An 18,074-nucleotide genomic window follows, 5' to 3' on the forward strand; every position below is an offset into this window, starting at 1 on the left:
GTGTCATAATGTATTGGGGATTCTATATTATTAACTCTACACTGAAGTGTTGATGTGATCTGCTCTGGACTTTTAATCTCTGTATCCTTAAAGCTATAAGTATGATGAAAGCAAATTACTTGTTCTGTTACAGTAGATACAGTTTTAAAAGATTGGTAATTGCTGATTAAATAAGCCAAATGAATCATATAACTGGAAAAAAATAGTGCATCGGGCAGAGTGAAAGTTGTGGTAATGCTAGTGAGTAAAAATAACTTTAACTGAAAACAGTTCTCTACACATGCAAAAAATACTTGAGACACTGAGAATTTCTATTGTGAAAAATTCATTTACAGGTAGGGATAAAGAAATTATAGGGGTAAACAGCAGTTGCTGTAGAAATGGGAGACATTTGATAATAATTACAGGAATTCTGACATTGGAAAAGCACAGTAAAAGCCTCCCATCAAGTTCCCTTTTGCTCAAATGGCTTTGGGTTAATCGAGTTGAAACTTCTGTGTGACATCAGTCAGATTCATGCTTCAACAAAAGTTTGTCACTTGTACTTACCAGGTGCCACACTAACCATCTTTCCGAAGCATTTTCTTTTGTTCTTTTTTTAAAATTCGTTATTTTTAATTGGAGAATAATTGTTTTACAACATTGTGTTGGTTTCTGCCATACATCAACGTGAGTCTGCCATAGGTATATATATGTCCTCTCTCTCTTAAACCTCCCTCCCACCCTCCACTCCATCCCACCCCTCTAGGTTGTCACAGAGCACCAGATTGGAGCTCCATGTATTATACAGCAAATTTCCACTGGCTATCTAATTTTACACATACAATGTATATGTTTCAGGGCTACTATCTCCATGTGGCCCACCCTCTTCTTCCATCTGTGTCCGCAATCTGTTCTCTATGACTGCCTCTCCATTGCTGCCCTGCAGATAGGTTCCTCAGTACCATCCTTCTAGATTCCATAAATGTATACACCAATATATGATATTTGCCTTTCTCTTTCTGTACTTCATCTTGTATAATAGACTCTAGAAGTGTGAAGTGACTTCATAGTTAATCCTCAAGTATCAGACTTCGTATTACCAAGACACTTGAACATTGAAAAGGCATTCTTTTTCTCCCGAGTTCTATCATTTCACCTGTCCCTTTTTCTTTTTGTGTCATTCTCATCATATCCAGTTTTTTTTCTTCTACTTCTCTTTTCCAGGACCTTCACAGACTTCTGAAGCTGAATACTCTCATTAGATGGCCTAATACATTTTCCTTTGTTACATGGATGAGACACATTTGTATCACTTTGTAACTATACTTTCATCACATTTTTTTTTCAGTAGTATTTGGCAGTCCACTGCCTAGAATCTATTTGATATATTTCATTCAATTTGATGTGGTATGAGGTGGGTGGAGGGGCTGAAACATCTCCCTGCCCTTTCTGTAGGGCTCCAAACTTTTCAGATAATTGGAAAAATTTTACAAACAAAAATAGGTTTAACTTTATCTATATATGTTGTAGCATTCAAGCTTCAGGCATCTTTTAGTTATTATCAGCTATGCCATGTAAACCAAGTCCAGTGAACTTTTATGTACTTTGAAACGTTCTGTAATTTTCAAATCCTTCTTCAACAAAGGCATAGTACAAGAAAATTCTGAAATTTTGTTGAGCTTATAGTTAAAGATGCTTTTTAAAAAGTATGATGCTACAATACTGCTTTTCACAAGGTGGGTAATTAATATTCATTAAATGTTGAAAGAGCTATTATCCTAAGTTTAAGTAGAAATTTGTGTTATCTTCTACTACTAAGGATTATTTTAATACCCTGAACATCAGTGGTAGGTTATGTTTCAGTATGTGTGTATGGAGATATGAATTATTGGAAGTGAGCAGTATCATTCCTCTGGCTTTGGGACTGTACAAGAAAAAAGTGCAAAAAAATTGGTTTCAGATACTATGTCATATAATAATAATAGACTTATCAAGATTTTGTCTCCCACATTGTAAAAAGAAGTTAACCGTGGAGAACTGATCCAGAGTATTAATCAGAACCAATTGGAGGTGCATCTTAGACAGTGTTGACTGATATTTGATCTGTGAGTTCACCCAGTATTCTGCAAGGCCCTGACCAGTCTTTTCTGACACTATTCACTGTGCTCGCTACATGTAACACATCGGTTACTAGTGCAAAATCTGCATCACAGTATATTTAAATTACAACTTGATGTTTTGTCACAAAGTTAAAAAGGACTTCAAACCTATCATTTAAAAAATTAGCTCTTGACGAAAATGACCATTAACATAATCTGCGGATAGAATAACAAAAACAACCCTTATGATAATGTGTGTAGGTGAACCAAGAAATACCTAGGGAGAAAGCTTAGCACAATTTTATTTTTGGAGTACTTTAGAGCTTGGGAAATAAGAAATAGGTAAAAGGAAAGTTATTATATAAAAAGTTGAAACTTTGAAAGTCAGCTTCAGTGTATGTACCATCTAACTGTTCTTAGGATTAAGTCTGTGCCCATCATCTATAAGATAATAATCATAGCAACAGCCTATCTTTTATCCTCATGAAAGTTGCCATGTCAGTGAGCCAAGGATAGTAAGGGTTCCCAGCTTGTGGTGACTTTTATATATTTTTAAAATTCCCACTGGCAAATAAATAGGAGGAAATTGTAGTTGGGAAAGGAAAGAAAATGCCTTAGAAAAATATCTTTTCTTGGATGATACAAGTTTTAAAGTTATAATAAGCTCTCCTTGAAGGAGAGCTTTTGCTAAAGTACATGGACCTATCACCACATGCAATCAAAAGTAGTTAAAAAAAAAAACAAACTTGAATTTGATATCTGATTCCCGCCCCCCCACCACTGGAAGAGGGGAGAAGCAGCAGAGAGCTCTAAGAGATCTGATCATAAATATTTTTCTTGGAAGGTAAAATGGCATTATTAAGCCTGGTCTGGGGGAGTTTTGTTGTTGTTTTTGTCCAGTTGCTAAGTCCTAGGTGTCTGACTCTTTGTGACCCCATGGACTGTAGTCTGCCAGGCTCCTGTGTCCATAGCATTTCCCAGGCAAGAATACTGGAGTGGGTTGCCATTCCCTTTTCCAGAGGATCTTCTTGACCCAGGGATGGAACCCACATTGCTTGCATCTCCTTCATTGGCAGGCATATTCTTTACCACTGTGCCACCTGGGAAGCTGATCTAGGGGAGTAAAGACATTTAAATAATTTTGATTGGTTGATTTTAAGATAATAGAAAATTGGAACATCACTTGAAGGCTTTTCTGACCTGCGAGTTTGTGTTTTACATTGACACCTGTTGAAAGTAACTAGCTAAGTCTGAGAGTATGGACAAATATAAAATAAAAGCTGATATGTAGTTGGAGTAAATTTTTTTCGTTTGCATGACTTGTGTTGTCAGATAGGAAAATGTGGTAGAAAAGTCTGGATTTCATGCACAATATACCATTAAATGGTTTTTCAAGTGCTAAGTTAAGTTTAGAAGGAGCTATGCTCAGCCTCCTGAACAAAATGTAAATGCATTCTTCTTCAGGTAGAATGGGGAAAATCAATTAGTCATTGTGAAGAAAGAGCAAAACAGCTGTACATTACCCTCATAAAGCGAAAGTGAAGGGACGTGGTAAATGCAGCTTGCCTGGTAGTGTCAATAAAAGCATCAGCGGAGGACATAGTATCTCAGTGCTAAATAGCTAAAGTCGCTTAAGAAATTATTGAAAGAAATATTTGCTGTGTTTCTCAACCCTTTATAACTTCATTGTGATGTGATCTGGAAACTATCAGCTGAAAATATGTGTCTGCCATGTATGTTTCATTGTCTTATGAAAGTCTTAACTGTTCATATAAATAAGTAATAGAATAAAGTACATTTTAATGGGTTTAGACTATCTTCTCTGAAATATTTAAGACCTGGAAATTGGAGTAGATAACAGAGGGCAAAGAACAAAGCTAAAAAGAAATTCGTATTTAGAAAATCTTGCATATGAATGAAATAAGTGAAACCAAGTAAGGAGATAAAGGCTCTTAAGAGTCTGAAAATGATGAATGTCATGTGTCATTTGGATTACAACTAGATGTCATCTTCCAGTGCTGTTTCCTATCTCACAGATGGAGGGCACAGAGATGGTCTCAGAGTTTAACCTGAGATATTTATGCCACTGTCTGCATTTTCACTGTATTTCACTATACATCTATATATATATAGTTGTTCAGTCGCTTAGTCATGTCCGACTCTGCGACCCCATGGACTGCAGCACTCCAGGCCCCCCTGTGCCTCACCATCTCCTGAAGTTTGCCCAAGTTCATGTCCATTGCATTGGTGATGCCATCCAGCCATCTCATCCTCTGATGCCCTCTTCTCATTTTGCCCTCAATCTTTCCCAACATCAGGGACTTTTCCAATGAGTTGTCTGTTCACATCAGATGACCAAAATACCAGAGCTTCAGCTTCAGCATCAGTCCTTCCAATGAATATTCAGGTTGATTTCCCTTAAGATTGACTGGTTTGATGTCCTTGCTGTCCAATGGACTCTCAGGAGTCTTTTCTAGCACCATAACTCGAAGGCATCAATTCTTTGGCATTCTGCCATATTTATGGTCCACCTCTCACAATCATACATGACCACTGGGAAGGCCATAGCCTTGACTATATGGATCTCTGTTAGCAGAGTAATGTCTCTGCTTTTCAACACATTGTCTAGATTTGTCATAGTTTTCCTGACAGAAGCAATTGTCTTCTGATTTCTTTGCCGCAGTCACCATCCACAGTGATTATATATATCACGAAATCTAAGGAAAATAGGGTTATTTCATAGAATGAAAGCACAATCAAAATCATAAAAGTCCAACACCATGGGCAAAATTGTGGAGTACTTTACAAACTTTTATCAGATTTATGACCTCCTGCTGCTGCTGCTGCTAAGTCACTTCAGTCGTGTCCAACTCTGTGTGACCCCATAGATGGCAGCCCACCAGGCTCCCGTCCCTGGAATTCTCCAGGCAAGAACACTGGAGTGGGCTTCCATTTCCTTCTCCAGTGCATGAAAGTGAAAAGTGAAAGTGAAGTCGCTCAATCGTGTCCGACTCTTTGGGACCCCATGGACTGTAGCCTACCAGGCTCCTCCGTCCATAGAATTTTCCAGGCAAGAGTACTGGAGTGGGGTGCCATTGCCTTTCTGTATGACCTCCCAGTACATAGCAATATAGTTTTGCATATACTTTGCAACCTGGATGCTTTAGAAGACATGGAAAGGTCTCTGATTAAGTGACTGGAGAGTAAAATAGAAATATAATCTCCAGAAAAGAACTGCATTATTTGGAACTTGGAATGACTTCTTCCATAGGAAAAAATATTTGAGATTGTGCAGAAAATATATCTGATAACATTTTTTAACTTTCATGTTAAATATTTGCCTGCATTTTTTCTTTTCTTTAATCAAGGCAATATTGCAAAATGTAGTAATGTCAGTGGGATCAATGTTTAAATAGCTGGTTTATTAATTGATACTTAGAATTTTATATTTTGAAGTGTAGTACTTTATTCAAGATTGCATTCAAATTTTTCTTCTAAACTTATTCTCCATCATAAAAAATAGGCAGCTTTATTATGTATATATACTTTATTTCCTTATTTTTTAAAAGATAATTTTTATAGAGTGGTTTTAGAGTCACAGCAAAATCAAAAGGAAGGTACAGAGATTTACCATAAACCCTCTGTTCCCACATATTCATAGTCTCCCCCATTAGTATCATCTTCCACTAGAATGGCACACATGTTACAATTGATGAACCTACACTGACATGTCATTATCACCTAAGGTCTCTAATTTACATTAGGGTTCATGTTTAGGGCTGCATATTCTGTGGGTTTGGACAAATGTATAATGAATGACATGGATCCATTATTATATTATCATAAAGAGTATTTTCACTACCTTAAACATTCTCTGTGCTCTCTCTTTTCATCCCTCCTTATCTCCATTTCTTTATTTTTCTCTTAAAATATAATATACCATTTTAAACAATACTTCAATTTTTTAGTACTTAATATCCTACAGGTACAATCAACTCTACTGAAATGTAATTAAGAGGGAACATATATGAATATGAGAGTAGAATTTTGGGAATGAGTGATGTTTTTTCCTTTGAATCAAAGGGAGAAGAAATATTTTGGATATACAACACATCAACTCACAGAAAATGGGTGAAAGTGGATGTGGTAATACCAGAAGAACTGAAGACATTTAAGGTATAAAAGGGAAAAACAAGTATTTTTTATCATAGGTTTAATTTTTAGCCTTGTAGTGAATTTATCATTTGTTGTTAATTTAAATTAGCATTTAAATTAGAAATATAGATTCATATGTTTAGGGAGAGCAATTACTTGTTTTCATTGTACCTACCTGTACTCAAGTCAAATTTGCTTGAGTGGAGAAGCAAGAAAGTAACTAGTATTTTTTTTTTTAAACAGAGTTAGTGTATTGATCAAATCTAGGAGAGAATAATACAGTTCTTATACTGATGCTACAGGTCACTCACAAACAAAAGATTGACACATTCAAATTTTATATAATTCAGTATTCAACAAAAGTTTTTGAAATGATGAGAATATTAACTACTCTTGTTTAAAGCATCCTCATTCTCCATGGGCTCCTTCCCTAGCATCCCCAAACACTGTGCAGTACAACCAAGGAAGCCAGTTGCATTTGAAGCAAATAAACAATAAACCAGTACTGAAAAATCAGGAGAGTATATGCAAATATTTTGAATGCAGGAATTCACATCTTTATAACGCATGGGTAACTCTACCTGTCCAAAGATGCATCTGAAATATACATATGCTCAGTGGGAATGCTAGCTCTTCAAATTATTAACTTGGGGTTTTGTGTTGTATATAGAGTTGAGATTGTGCATAAAAATATCTGGTAACATTTAAAAACTTTCATATTCAGTGTTTGTCATTTCTTTTCTAATATCATGGCAATATTGCAATGTGTAGTAATGTCAGATCAACATTAAAATTCTGGTATTATTAACTGCTGTTTAGACTTTTTATTTTTAAAGTACAGTACTTTAAGGTTCCATTCATTTTGTGTTATATAAAGAGTACCTAAATACATTTATGCTGGAGTGTAAGTGTAAAATAATGAGGCTGATTGTATGTGTGGCTTATGAAACCAATTTTTTTCCTTTAAGGTAATATCACACTCATACATTTTTCTAGGCATTAGAAGGAGGCCCCAAATGATATGAACTGTGACTATGCAGATTTTTAAAATCCAATTTACAGCTGAATTTGGAACTTACAAATCACAGCATTTTTGTAGCAATCTCAGAAGTTGAGGTTTATATCATAGCCCATTGAGTTAACATTTTGATACTATTTTAACTTTTCTAAGCTCCTATCTACCTCTATAGTTTCTGAAAGAAGTACTAAATGATTGGACTTCTATTATTTTTTCATAAGCTAAATATTAAAGTTTGCTTTGGTGCTTAACTCAGAGATAAAAAATGTAATGAAAATAATTTTGGAGTTACCATTTCCAAGTGCATATTAAATGTAACTAGCTTTTCAGTAATGGCAGACTTTTGAGATCCAAGTTGAAACTCAAAATTTTGGAAACCTAAACTGAAATCACTTCTGTATATCTGATACCTTGAGACTGTGAAAATCCACAGCTGTAGGTGCAATGATTTTAACATATAGTCATTATGGAAAAAGATGCAAAGTTTTCTTACCATGAAATATTTAAATTTATTATTTTATACATTGTTAAATATGTATGCAAACTTGATCTTAAGTAATTCTTAAATATATATTGCTCATCTTTTTGAAAAGAAAATTTCTCAGACACGTGAAGCTGGAAGAGACTAAAAGGAGTCAGTCTTTGCTCCTAGAATCTTATTTACATATTAACAATATCGACGCAAAAAAAATACCCTCTGAATTACTATGCTGTACATCTGAAACACAATATTATAAATTAACTATACTTCACAAAATAGAAATACTTTTGCTGTATTCCATGAAAATCAAACCAAACCCAATATTTAGTTCAGTGCTGATCAACAGAACTTTCTGTGTTAATGGCAATTTTATCTGTGTTCTCCAGTGTGGTAGTCAGTAGCCACATGTGGTTATTGAATTCTTGAAATGTAACTATTAAAATGGGGAACTGACTTTTAACTTAATTTTAGTTCATGTAAATTGATATAGCGCTAGGTAGCTAGTGACAACCATATTGGATGGCAGAGAATAAGGCATCTGCTATACAGTTTTTGATTTCTCTTGCACTCTTGGTGTTACTGAATAATTGCTCTCGTTAAAACCTCAAGGGATATTAATACTTCCACATCATCTTACACTAGAATAGCAACGTATGGTTGTTTCAACTTGCTAGTATCTTATACCTTTAGAAAGCCTGCAATTCAGTTACAGAAAATGAATTCACTTCCTTTAATTAGTACTTCTTTGATTGTTAGATAAATTCTTTTATAAGGATTAATAGATTTTAAAATTTATTCTTTTAAATGTTTTCCTATTCTATTGCATCCCTTTTTATCTATGTGACACTTCACTTCCTACCTAGTAACTAATTTCAATAGCTAAAAAACCAAGTGCATCTATAACTCTCGTTACATAAATAGCAACAACACTTATTCTTTTCCTTGAATATTAAAGTCAGTGGGCTGTGAAAATGATGACCAAGTAAGTTTGCAGTCAGGGACATTGTTGGTGATTAAGGCGATCATGATCACGGGTGATTTTTCAGATCAGATCATCAGATCACGGGTGGTTTCTTAGACACCTCAGTGGCTCTAATGTGCCCATCAATCTGATGTGTGTGAGTCAAGCTTATCAAATGGGAACTTTATTCTTAGTTGTATTTGCTTCTTAACTGTATTTGCTTTATCTTTAAAAAGGCATTTTTCTTAATAATTCTTGAATCTCTAATATTATTTCTGGAGCCTTTTTGAAGAGATTTTTAAGGTCACAAATTATTCTCTGTGCTTCCCTGAAGGTTATTTTTGAAGGGACTATTTTGAGCCACAAAGGTTTTATTGGGCTTGATGACCTGTGGGTCTACGCCTGTGCCCAGGCCCCGTCCAGACAACTTTGCTCTGCAGACGAATTCACCTGTGCCAGCGGCCAATGCGTTGCTCAAGAATTGGTCTGTGACTCTCGGCAGGACTGTTCTGATGAGAGTGATGAGGACCCAGCAACTTGCTGTAAGTAAATTAATGGTTGACTCACTCCTATGCTCACATTCATGATAGTGGTTGAATTTAAAAGAGACTTTTATCTTGAGCAAGGTGAAGTTAATATGTATGAAGTAAGATGAATGTACGTTCTCACTTTGAAGCCATAAGCACTATTCCTTGTGGGCGTCTCTATGCTAACTTAATGTTTTGGTGCTTTTTGCTCACTCTGAGAATCAATTTGTTCAACAAATGAATAGTTGTGATGATGAGTGAGGTGTGTGTATTTTGAATAAGAAGAAAATGGATGGGAGAAGGAATCTATTTGTATTCTTCTCTTAAAATACAAATTTACTATGGGTTAATAACCTTTATTAAATGTGAGATTTTTTTACCATTCTGACCAATTATGTAGAAAGCTGTGGGGCAAGGGGAAAGAGAAGGAGGGCTGTTATTACCTTCCAGATAGCCATGATGATGTAGAAATCAGCCATGGTTGGTATTCATGATTAGGCAAAACGGCCCAACTCCTTTATTTCAGACCTTTTATGAAGAGTCTTTGATAAGAGTAATGATAAATTCTATTACTATTCAAACCTAGTTATATCAGAAAGAAATATAATTTAATTTACAACCTACATCATGGTTTTCATTCATATGAGGTAACTTAGCAACTAAAATGCTTGTCTTTTTAGAAACAATGAATACAACTAAATTCATCCAATTTCTATATCACAAACAGGAGGGTCTCTTAATTATTAAAAACTTTACATTTATTTTTGCTGCAGTGCTTTATTTTTGTGATATATTTTGTTGAGCAACATAAAATATTATAACAAGATGAATGTCACCTTTTTAATGGAAAGCTTTGTACAATATGCTTCTGTTGATTGGTGAGTAAGGATTTTACTGAGAGTAACGGACAAAGGGACAAAAATGGACATTTGATTTTAACCATAAATTTAAGTAAAATAATCTCCTTACTGATATGATCTCCATGGATTTTCTTGTGCCCTTTTTTTTTTCCATTAGAAAAGAGGCATTTCATTTTCTCTAACGCGACTGTCACTTTCCTCTGTTTTGCTTCATTAAAAAGTTTTTTTTACAGACAATTTGGTTCATTTCTTGGGACAAATTCACCTTTCTAATGGTTTGTATTATTCTCAATTTCAGTAATTAAGAGTAAATATATTTCTTGTCTTTTCAATTCCACATATTGAAACTTAAACTTATTAATAGCTTTTCTCCTTTCTTTCCCTGCAGTTGAAGGATTCTTTATGTTATCCTTTTAACTCATTTTCTTCATCGAATTTCACCTAGAATATTACTAGATACTTTAGCATTTGATTTTGGACATACTTTCCCATATCTCTTTATTGGAAGTTTTATTGATTACTTATCTGACATTTCACCCATAGATTATATCTTGATCCCATTTTGCTGTTTCCTTTGTGTGAATTCAGGGACAGATGTCTGTCCTTATCAAAAAGTAGTTTTGCTTCATAGTCAGCTAAATTTTCCAAATAATGTAAGATCATTTAGACAAATAGTCAAAGAACAACTGGCATGCTTGCTAGATTTAGATCAGCTTTATATAGGAGATATGACATAAAAAAGATAGCCATGTTACATATTACAAAACATCCATATAGTTTGGTGTCAGCATGAGTGTTTCATGTACATATTTTATAATCAATTTTGCTTGGAGGAAATAATTGTATAGTAATGGAATTACTAGAATTGATGTAAATGTTATAATGTTACACTGTTTTCTGCACTAAAGTATTTAGCATGTGCAGCCCATGTGTAATATGCAAAACATGTTAAATATACTTTAGTGCATAAAATAGTGTAGCATTGTATTGATTCTAAAAATTCCATTACTATACAAATAAGTTCCTCAAAGCAAAAATGATTATACAAATATGTACATGAAATACTCATGTTGACATCAAAGTATATATACGTTTTGTAGTATGTAACATGGCTACATTCTTAAGTCATATCCCCTATATAAAGTATATAAACACATGTATATATATGTTATTACAAAATAAGAGGCTTTCCTCTGACATTTTAAGCCAATTTCAAACATTGTACAACATACTTTGAGTTTGTATTTTACAAGTTTGACTTTGTTATACAAATTTTTTTTATAAATAAAATTTTCAGGTCCATAAAGCTCAAGAAAAATGATTTTATATCCTTTTTTAAAATGTCAGCATAGGCTGAATCTCTAGATTGGTATAGCTCATATTGCCGGGAGAAATATCAACAACCTCAGATATGCAGATGACACCACCCTTATGGCAGAAAACAAAGAAGAACTAAAGAGCCTCTTGATGAAAGTGAAAGAGGAGAGTGAAAAAGTGTCTTAAAACTCAACATTTAGAAAACTAAGATCATGGCATCCAGTCCCATCACTTCATGGGAAATAGATGCGGAAACAATGGAAACAGTGAGAGACTTTATATTTGGGGGCTCCAAAACTACTGCAGATGGTGACTGCAGCCATGAAATTCAAAGACGCTCACTCCTTGGAAGGAAAGTTATGACCAACCTAGACAGTGTATTAAAAAGCAGAGACCTTACTTTGCCAACAAAGATCTATCTAGTCAAAGCTATGGTTTTTAAAGTAGTCATGTATGGTTGTGAGAGTTGGACTATAAAGAAAACTGAGTGCCAAAGAATTGATGCTTTTGAATTGTGGTGTTGGAGAAGACTCTTGAGAGTCCCTTGGACTGCAAGTAGATCAAACTAGTCAATCATAAAGGAAATTAGTCCTGAGTAAAAAGATGTCCTTTCATTATAGGGGACTGTCATGCAAAAGTAGGAAGTCAAGAAACACCTGGAGTAACAGGCAAATTTGGCCTGAATGAAACAGGACAAATACTAATAGAGTATTGCCAAGAGAATGCACTGGTCATAGCAAACACCCTCTTCCAACAACACAAAAGAAGACTCTACACATGGACATCACCAGATGGTCAATACCGAAATTAGATTGATTATAATCTTTGCAGCCAAAGATGGAGAAGCTCTATACAGTCAGCAAAAACAAGGCCAGGAGCTGACTGTGGCTCAGATCATGAACTCCTTATTGCCAAATTTAGACTTAAATTGAAGAAAGTAGGGAAAACCACTACACCATTCAGGTATGACCTAAGTCAAATCCCTTATGATTATACACTGGAAGTGAGAAATAGATTTAAGAGACTAGATCTGATAGACAGAGTGCCTGATGAACTATAGAGGGAGGTTTGTGACATTGTACAGGAGACAGGGATCAAGACCATCCCCATGGAAAAGAAATGCAAAAAAGCAAAATGGCTGCCTGAGGAGGACTTACAAGTAGCTGTGAAAAGAATAGAAGCAAAAACCAAAGGAGAAAAGGAAAGATATTCCCATTTGAAAGCAGAGCTCCAAAGAATAGCAAGGAGAGATAAGAAAGCCTTCCTCAGTGATCAGTGCAAATAGAGGAAAACATCTATTTCTGCTTTATTGACTATGCCAAAGCTTCGACTGTGTGGACCACAATAAACTGTGGGAAATTCTTCGAGAGATGGGCATACCAGACCACCTGACCTGCCTCTTGAGAAACCTATATGCAGGTCAGGAAGCAACAGTTAGAACTGGACATGGAACAACAGACTGGTTCCAAATCGGGAAAGGAGTATGTGAAGGCTGTATATTGTCACCCTGCTTATTTAACTTATATGCAGAGTACATCATGAGAAATGCTGGGCTGGAAGAAGCACAAGCTGGAATCAAGATTGCCAGGAGAAATATCAATAACCTCAGATATGCAGACGACACCACCCTTATGGCAGAAAGTGAAGAGGAACTAAAGAGCCTCTTGTTGTGAAAGAGGAGAGTGAAAAAGTTGGCTTAAAGCTCAACATTCAGAAAACTAAGATCATGGCATCCGGTCCCATCACTTCATGGCAAATAGATGGGGAGACAGTGGAAACAGTGTCAGACTTTATTTTTCTGGGCTCCAAAATCACTGTAGATGGTGATTGCAGCCATAAAATTAAAAGACGCTTACTCCTTGGAAGGAAAGTTATGACCAACCTAGATAGCATATCAAAAAGCAGAGACATTTTTGCCAACAAAGGTCCGTCTAGTCAAGGCTATGGTTTTTCCATTGGTCATGTATGGATGTGAGAGTTGGACTGTGAAGAAAGCTAAGCGCTGAAGAATTGATGTTTTTGAACTGTGGTGTTGGAGAAGACTCTTGAGAGTCCCTTGGACTGCAAAGAGATCCAACCAGTCCATCCTAAAGGAGATCAGTCCTGGGTGTTCATTGGAAGGACTGATGTTGAAGCTGAAACTCCAATACTTTGGCCATCTCATGCGAAGAGTTGACTCGTTGGAAAAGACCCTGATGCTGGGAGGGACTGGGGGCAGGAGGAGAAGGGGACAGCAGAGGATGAGATGGTTGGATGGCATCACCGACTCAATGGACATGAGTTAGAGTAAACTCCGGGAGTTGGTGATGGACAGGGAGGCCTGGCGTGCTGCAATTCATGGGGTCGCAAAGAGGCGGACACGACTGAGGGACTGAACTGAACGGAGTCATTGGAAGGACTGTTGCTGAAGCTGAAGTTCCAATACTTTGGGCACCCAATGTGAAGAACTGACTCATTGGAAAATACCCTGCTGCTGGGAAAGATTGAAGGCAGGAGGAGAAGGGGATGACAGGATGAGATGGTGGATGGCATCGCTGACTGATGGACATGAGTTTGAGCACCCTCTGAGTGTTGGTGATGGCCAGGGAAGCCTGGCACGTTGTAGTCCATGGGGTCGCAGAGTCAGACACTGCTGAGCAACTGAAGTGATAGTTCATATATACAGCTTGAATACATCAAATTTTTTTACTATATTCCAGAGGCTAAGTAAATATTAACTCATGAATGTTTTCAATGGTCAGCGTAAAATTTGCAAAATGCGTATTTACTCAGGTGGTGTTTCTTTACCAAGGTCCTCTTACTTTTATATTATTTTAACAAATGTAATTGATTGAGCCTCCAGTCCAGTACTTTTCCAAAAGTAGCTAATGGTAAAGGAAAAACGGATTCTGCTGTTTCTACCGTTAGTGTTCCTTGGTTGACCAGTAGTCTCGGCAGCAGCATCTGGGAGTTCCTTGGAAACACAGAATTTCAGGCTACAACCCAGTCTTATGGAACCCAGAGTTGCATTTTAACAGTGCCCCAGATGATTCACCTGCATGTTTTAAAATTGGAGAACCACTGTGCCTAAAAGGCTTTAAATGGAGGCCAACAACACTTTCTGAAAAAAGAAAACAGGTGGGGAGAAAACTGTAAGAGGAAACAGTCTTAAAAGACAAATTCGAGGCCTTTTATGATAGAAAACAAAACTCCCAGTACTTCACTAATACCTAAGGGCATCATTATAATTCCTAAAAATATAGTTTTAAAATAGTGCTATTAAGATATATTGATGTACAAAGTGAAAGTGAAGTCGCTCAGTCGTGTCGGACTCTTTGCAACCCCATGGACTGTAGCCTACCAGGCTCCTCCCTCCATGGGATCTCCAGGAAAGAGTACTGGAGTGGGTTGCCATTTCCTTCTCCAATACTGATGTACAAAAACTGCACAAAGTGAATGTATACAGTTGGATTACTTTGGACATACGCATACACTTGTGAAACCTGTGCAGCGTCCTTCACCTCCAAAGTTTTCCTTGTCCTCCCCTACCCCTTCCTCCCCCCCCCCCCCCGCCCCCACTTGTTTGTAGCCAAAACCCTTGACCCAAGATTTATCTTCCTAACCGGGTGGGGCCGCGCATACAAGCGCCCTGGAGGCCTAGGAGCTGGAGGGAACCAGCCCCTATCCTTGGGCAGCAGAAGCGAAGGGCGTGGCAGGGGAGGGGCAGCTGGTGGTACCTGGGCTGCGCTCCGCTCCCACTTCCTCCTCCGCTGCCTCCTGGTCTCTGTCTCAGGTCAGTTAAGGGCCGAGTGTTTCAACATATCTCAGCAGCGGAACGGTTCAGTGCCCACCTGCCGCAGGTGAACCCCTGCCTCGGTCTAGCAGCCTCCACGACCGGCGCTTGCAGGTGAACCCGCGTCGCGATGTCTAGGTGCAGCGTTCATTAGGATGGTGAAAGGGGCGCCGCAGGACCTACGACCCGCTGCCCTAGCGATGTTGGTCCTGAAGGCAAAGGCACAGGCCCCTTGGCCATCGCCGCAGGTCACCCAGGTCTGGGGCCTCCCCTTAGCAGGGCATCCCCGCGGGGCAGCGCCCTGGGACCCGGGCGCTTCTGCTGAGTCCTCACCTTCGCCGCGGCTCCTCCTTCCTGGAAGAGACTGGAGGAGCGGAGGTGGGGGTGCCGGAGGGAAAGGGGGGCCACCACCTCTGACACCCCGGGGGCAGGAGAGGTGTTGCTGGGGAAGGTGCCCAAGCGGCCGTGGTCCTTGTGGGAGGACATGGCCCGAGCCGCGGAAGGTCCAGGGAGGCGCGCACCTAGGAACCGGATCAACCGCTGGAGGCGGGGAAGCCTGGACGCTGTGACCGAGGGGAGCCAGCCCCTGAGGAGAGGGGTGGTGGCCAGAGAGCCCCGAGCAGCGAGGAGCGGAGCGCAGGCCTTTCCAGTTCTCAGAGCAGCAGCAGGACTGTAAGCCCTGCAAGGATGAGGAAGTGCCATTGCGTGGCCTACTGCAAGCAGTTTTGTAGAACTTCTTTCTAGTGGAGGATATCACCTGTCAAAGTTCCAAATATCCTGGATGCTCTTGCCCAGGAAAACGTCGCCACTGTCGACTTTTAAAGGCTCAAGATTGGTGTTGGAGATGCACAGGCAAATGCCTGTCCCCACAGCACTTTCAGCTTAAAACACATCGTTTAAATGGACACGAAGGACGGTTTTGCTGAGCGGGTGCTGGTGGAGCAGACAATTGAGCTTTTTTTCATGCTTCTTCTCCTTTTTGCCTCTCCCATTTCAAAATATTTCACAAAACGTTATATTTTTTTTTTTTACAAGTATTAAGTATTGCAAAACAATTGGCCAAGTGTATAATACAGTGTTTTGACTATAGACACTATTTTGCATAACCAAATATTTGTATCAACTGAACAGCATATGCTTTCCAGTGTTTTCGATACCTCATAGAAGTGGCATCATCATTCTAAGTGAAATAAGCCAGTCACAGAAAGGCAAATACTGCACAATTCCGAACTATAGATTTTTGATGGTTGTTAATATGATCCTGTATAAAACAGGGACATTTAAGAATAAAATACTCGCGCCATATATTTTCTACCACATTTCTAATAAGATAAAATGTAACATATACCAGTATACATTGGTATATGCATACCTGGTCTAAAGGTGTATGTTGGCTAGCAGAACAACTAACATATAAAATATACCTAATTTTCCAACATATGCTACAACATGGCTAAATCTTGAGGACATTTTGCTAAGTGAAATATGCAGGTCACAGCAGGACAAACATTGTATAATTCTACTTACCTAGAGGACTCAAAACAGGAAGCAGAATGGTGGTGGTCAGAGGTTGAAGGGAAGGGAAAAATGAGAATGTTTACTGGGTATGGAGTTTGTCTTTGGGATTATGGGAAAGTTCTGGAGACACATGATGGTCATACAACTGTGTAAAGGTGCTTACTGCCACTCAACTGGACACTTAAAAATGGTCAAAAAGGTAAATTTTATAGTAAGTATGGTGGTGGTTTACTCACTAAGTCGTGTCTGACTCTTGCAACCCCATGGACTATAGCCCACCAGGCTCCTCTGTCCATGGGGTTCTCCAGGCAAGAATAACTGAGTGGGTTGCCATTTCCTTCTCCAGGGGAATCTTCCTGACTCAGGAATCAAACCTGGGTTTCCTGCATTGCAGGCAGATTCTTTACCAACTGAACTACAAAGGAAGCCCATATAAGTATATTTTACCACAATAAAATGTTGAAAAAATATATATATATATAGTTCATGCAGAAAGACTGTGTGTCAACAAGGACGGAAGCATGGACAGATCAGTGTTTAAATTAAAGCAGTTTGGAAAATTCCATGGGAAAACTCTTTTAATTGAATGAAAAAATAGGAATGTTTTAGAGCATTTAAAATGCAAATAGAAACTGTGACACTTCAAAGGAGAAGGTACAATATTCAAGTGAAAGAAACTTGAACCAAGAATCCAGTGCAAGATGTTTAATTTTCAATGTGATACTGTGCCTGAATGCTTTCCATATTTTGAAAAAAATGTTGACTACTAAAATATCTCCTGAGGGTAAGGGACATATATGTTCACTTAGTGGAGAAAAGATCTTGTGGGTTCTCAATAAATAAAATATTTTTGTTAGTATAATCATATTAAAACCTAGTATCTGCTTAATGAATGTAATGTTCCCACACAGACTTCTTTTCTTATACAATAGAGAACTGACTGACTTCTGAACCAGGGAGTTCATAAATATTTTAATTTTCATGATCCAGAATTTTCCTCAGCTGCCACAATGAAATTCTTTTTTCTCTTGCCAGTATGCTTCAGTGGTTGAATATGCAAGAGAAAGCTTTGTCATAATTTAAAAATATTACTCTAACTGATGAACTCAGTGAAATTTCACTGAAATTATGAACTGTGGCATATCTCATCCTCTGATTAGAGATGGTGATATGTATTCTGCAGTCACAGAAATTTAAGTAAAAGCAACCAGATAATCCAAATTACTACTTGTCATGAATACAGTTTGTATATAATATGAATAGGTAAATTTTTAGATTTTATAAATATTTAACATTTAACACATGTGGTATCATAAGGCATTTATTAGCTGCCTGCATGTGTTTGGCCCTTCCAGTTTTACTTCAGATATAACTTTACCTTAAA

General features: G+C 37.7%; 1 protein-coding gene across 1 annotated transcript in view; it reads left to right on the forward strand.

Moving 5' to 3' along the window:
- Positions 1-18,074, forward strand: part of MALRD1 (MAM and LDL receptor class A domain containing 1) — a 515,151-nt gene that overhangs the window by 45,395 nt on the left and 451,682 nt on the right. Inside the window, exons 9-10 of the mRNA XM_043884605.1 lie at positions 6,165-6,257; positions 9,031-9,238. Coding sequence (XP_043740540.1) covers positions 6,165-6,257; positions 9,031-9,238 — 301 coding nt within the window. The remainder of the gene's footprint in view (positions 1-6,164; positions 6,258-9,030; positions 9,239-18,074) is intronic.

Source organism: Cervus elaphus, chromosome 23 (assembly GCF_910594005.1).
Source record: "Cervus elaphus chromosome 23, mCerEla1.1, whole genome shotgun sequence".
Lineage (NCBI taxonomy): Eukaryota > Metazoa > Chordata > Mammalia > Artiodactyla > Cervidae > Cervus > Cervus elaphus.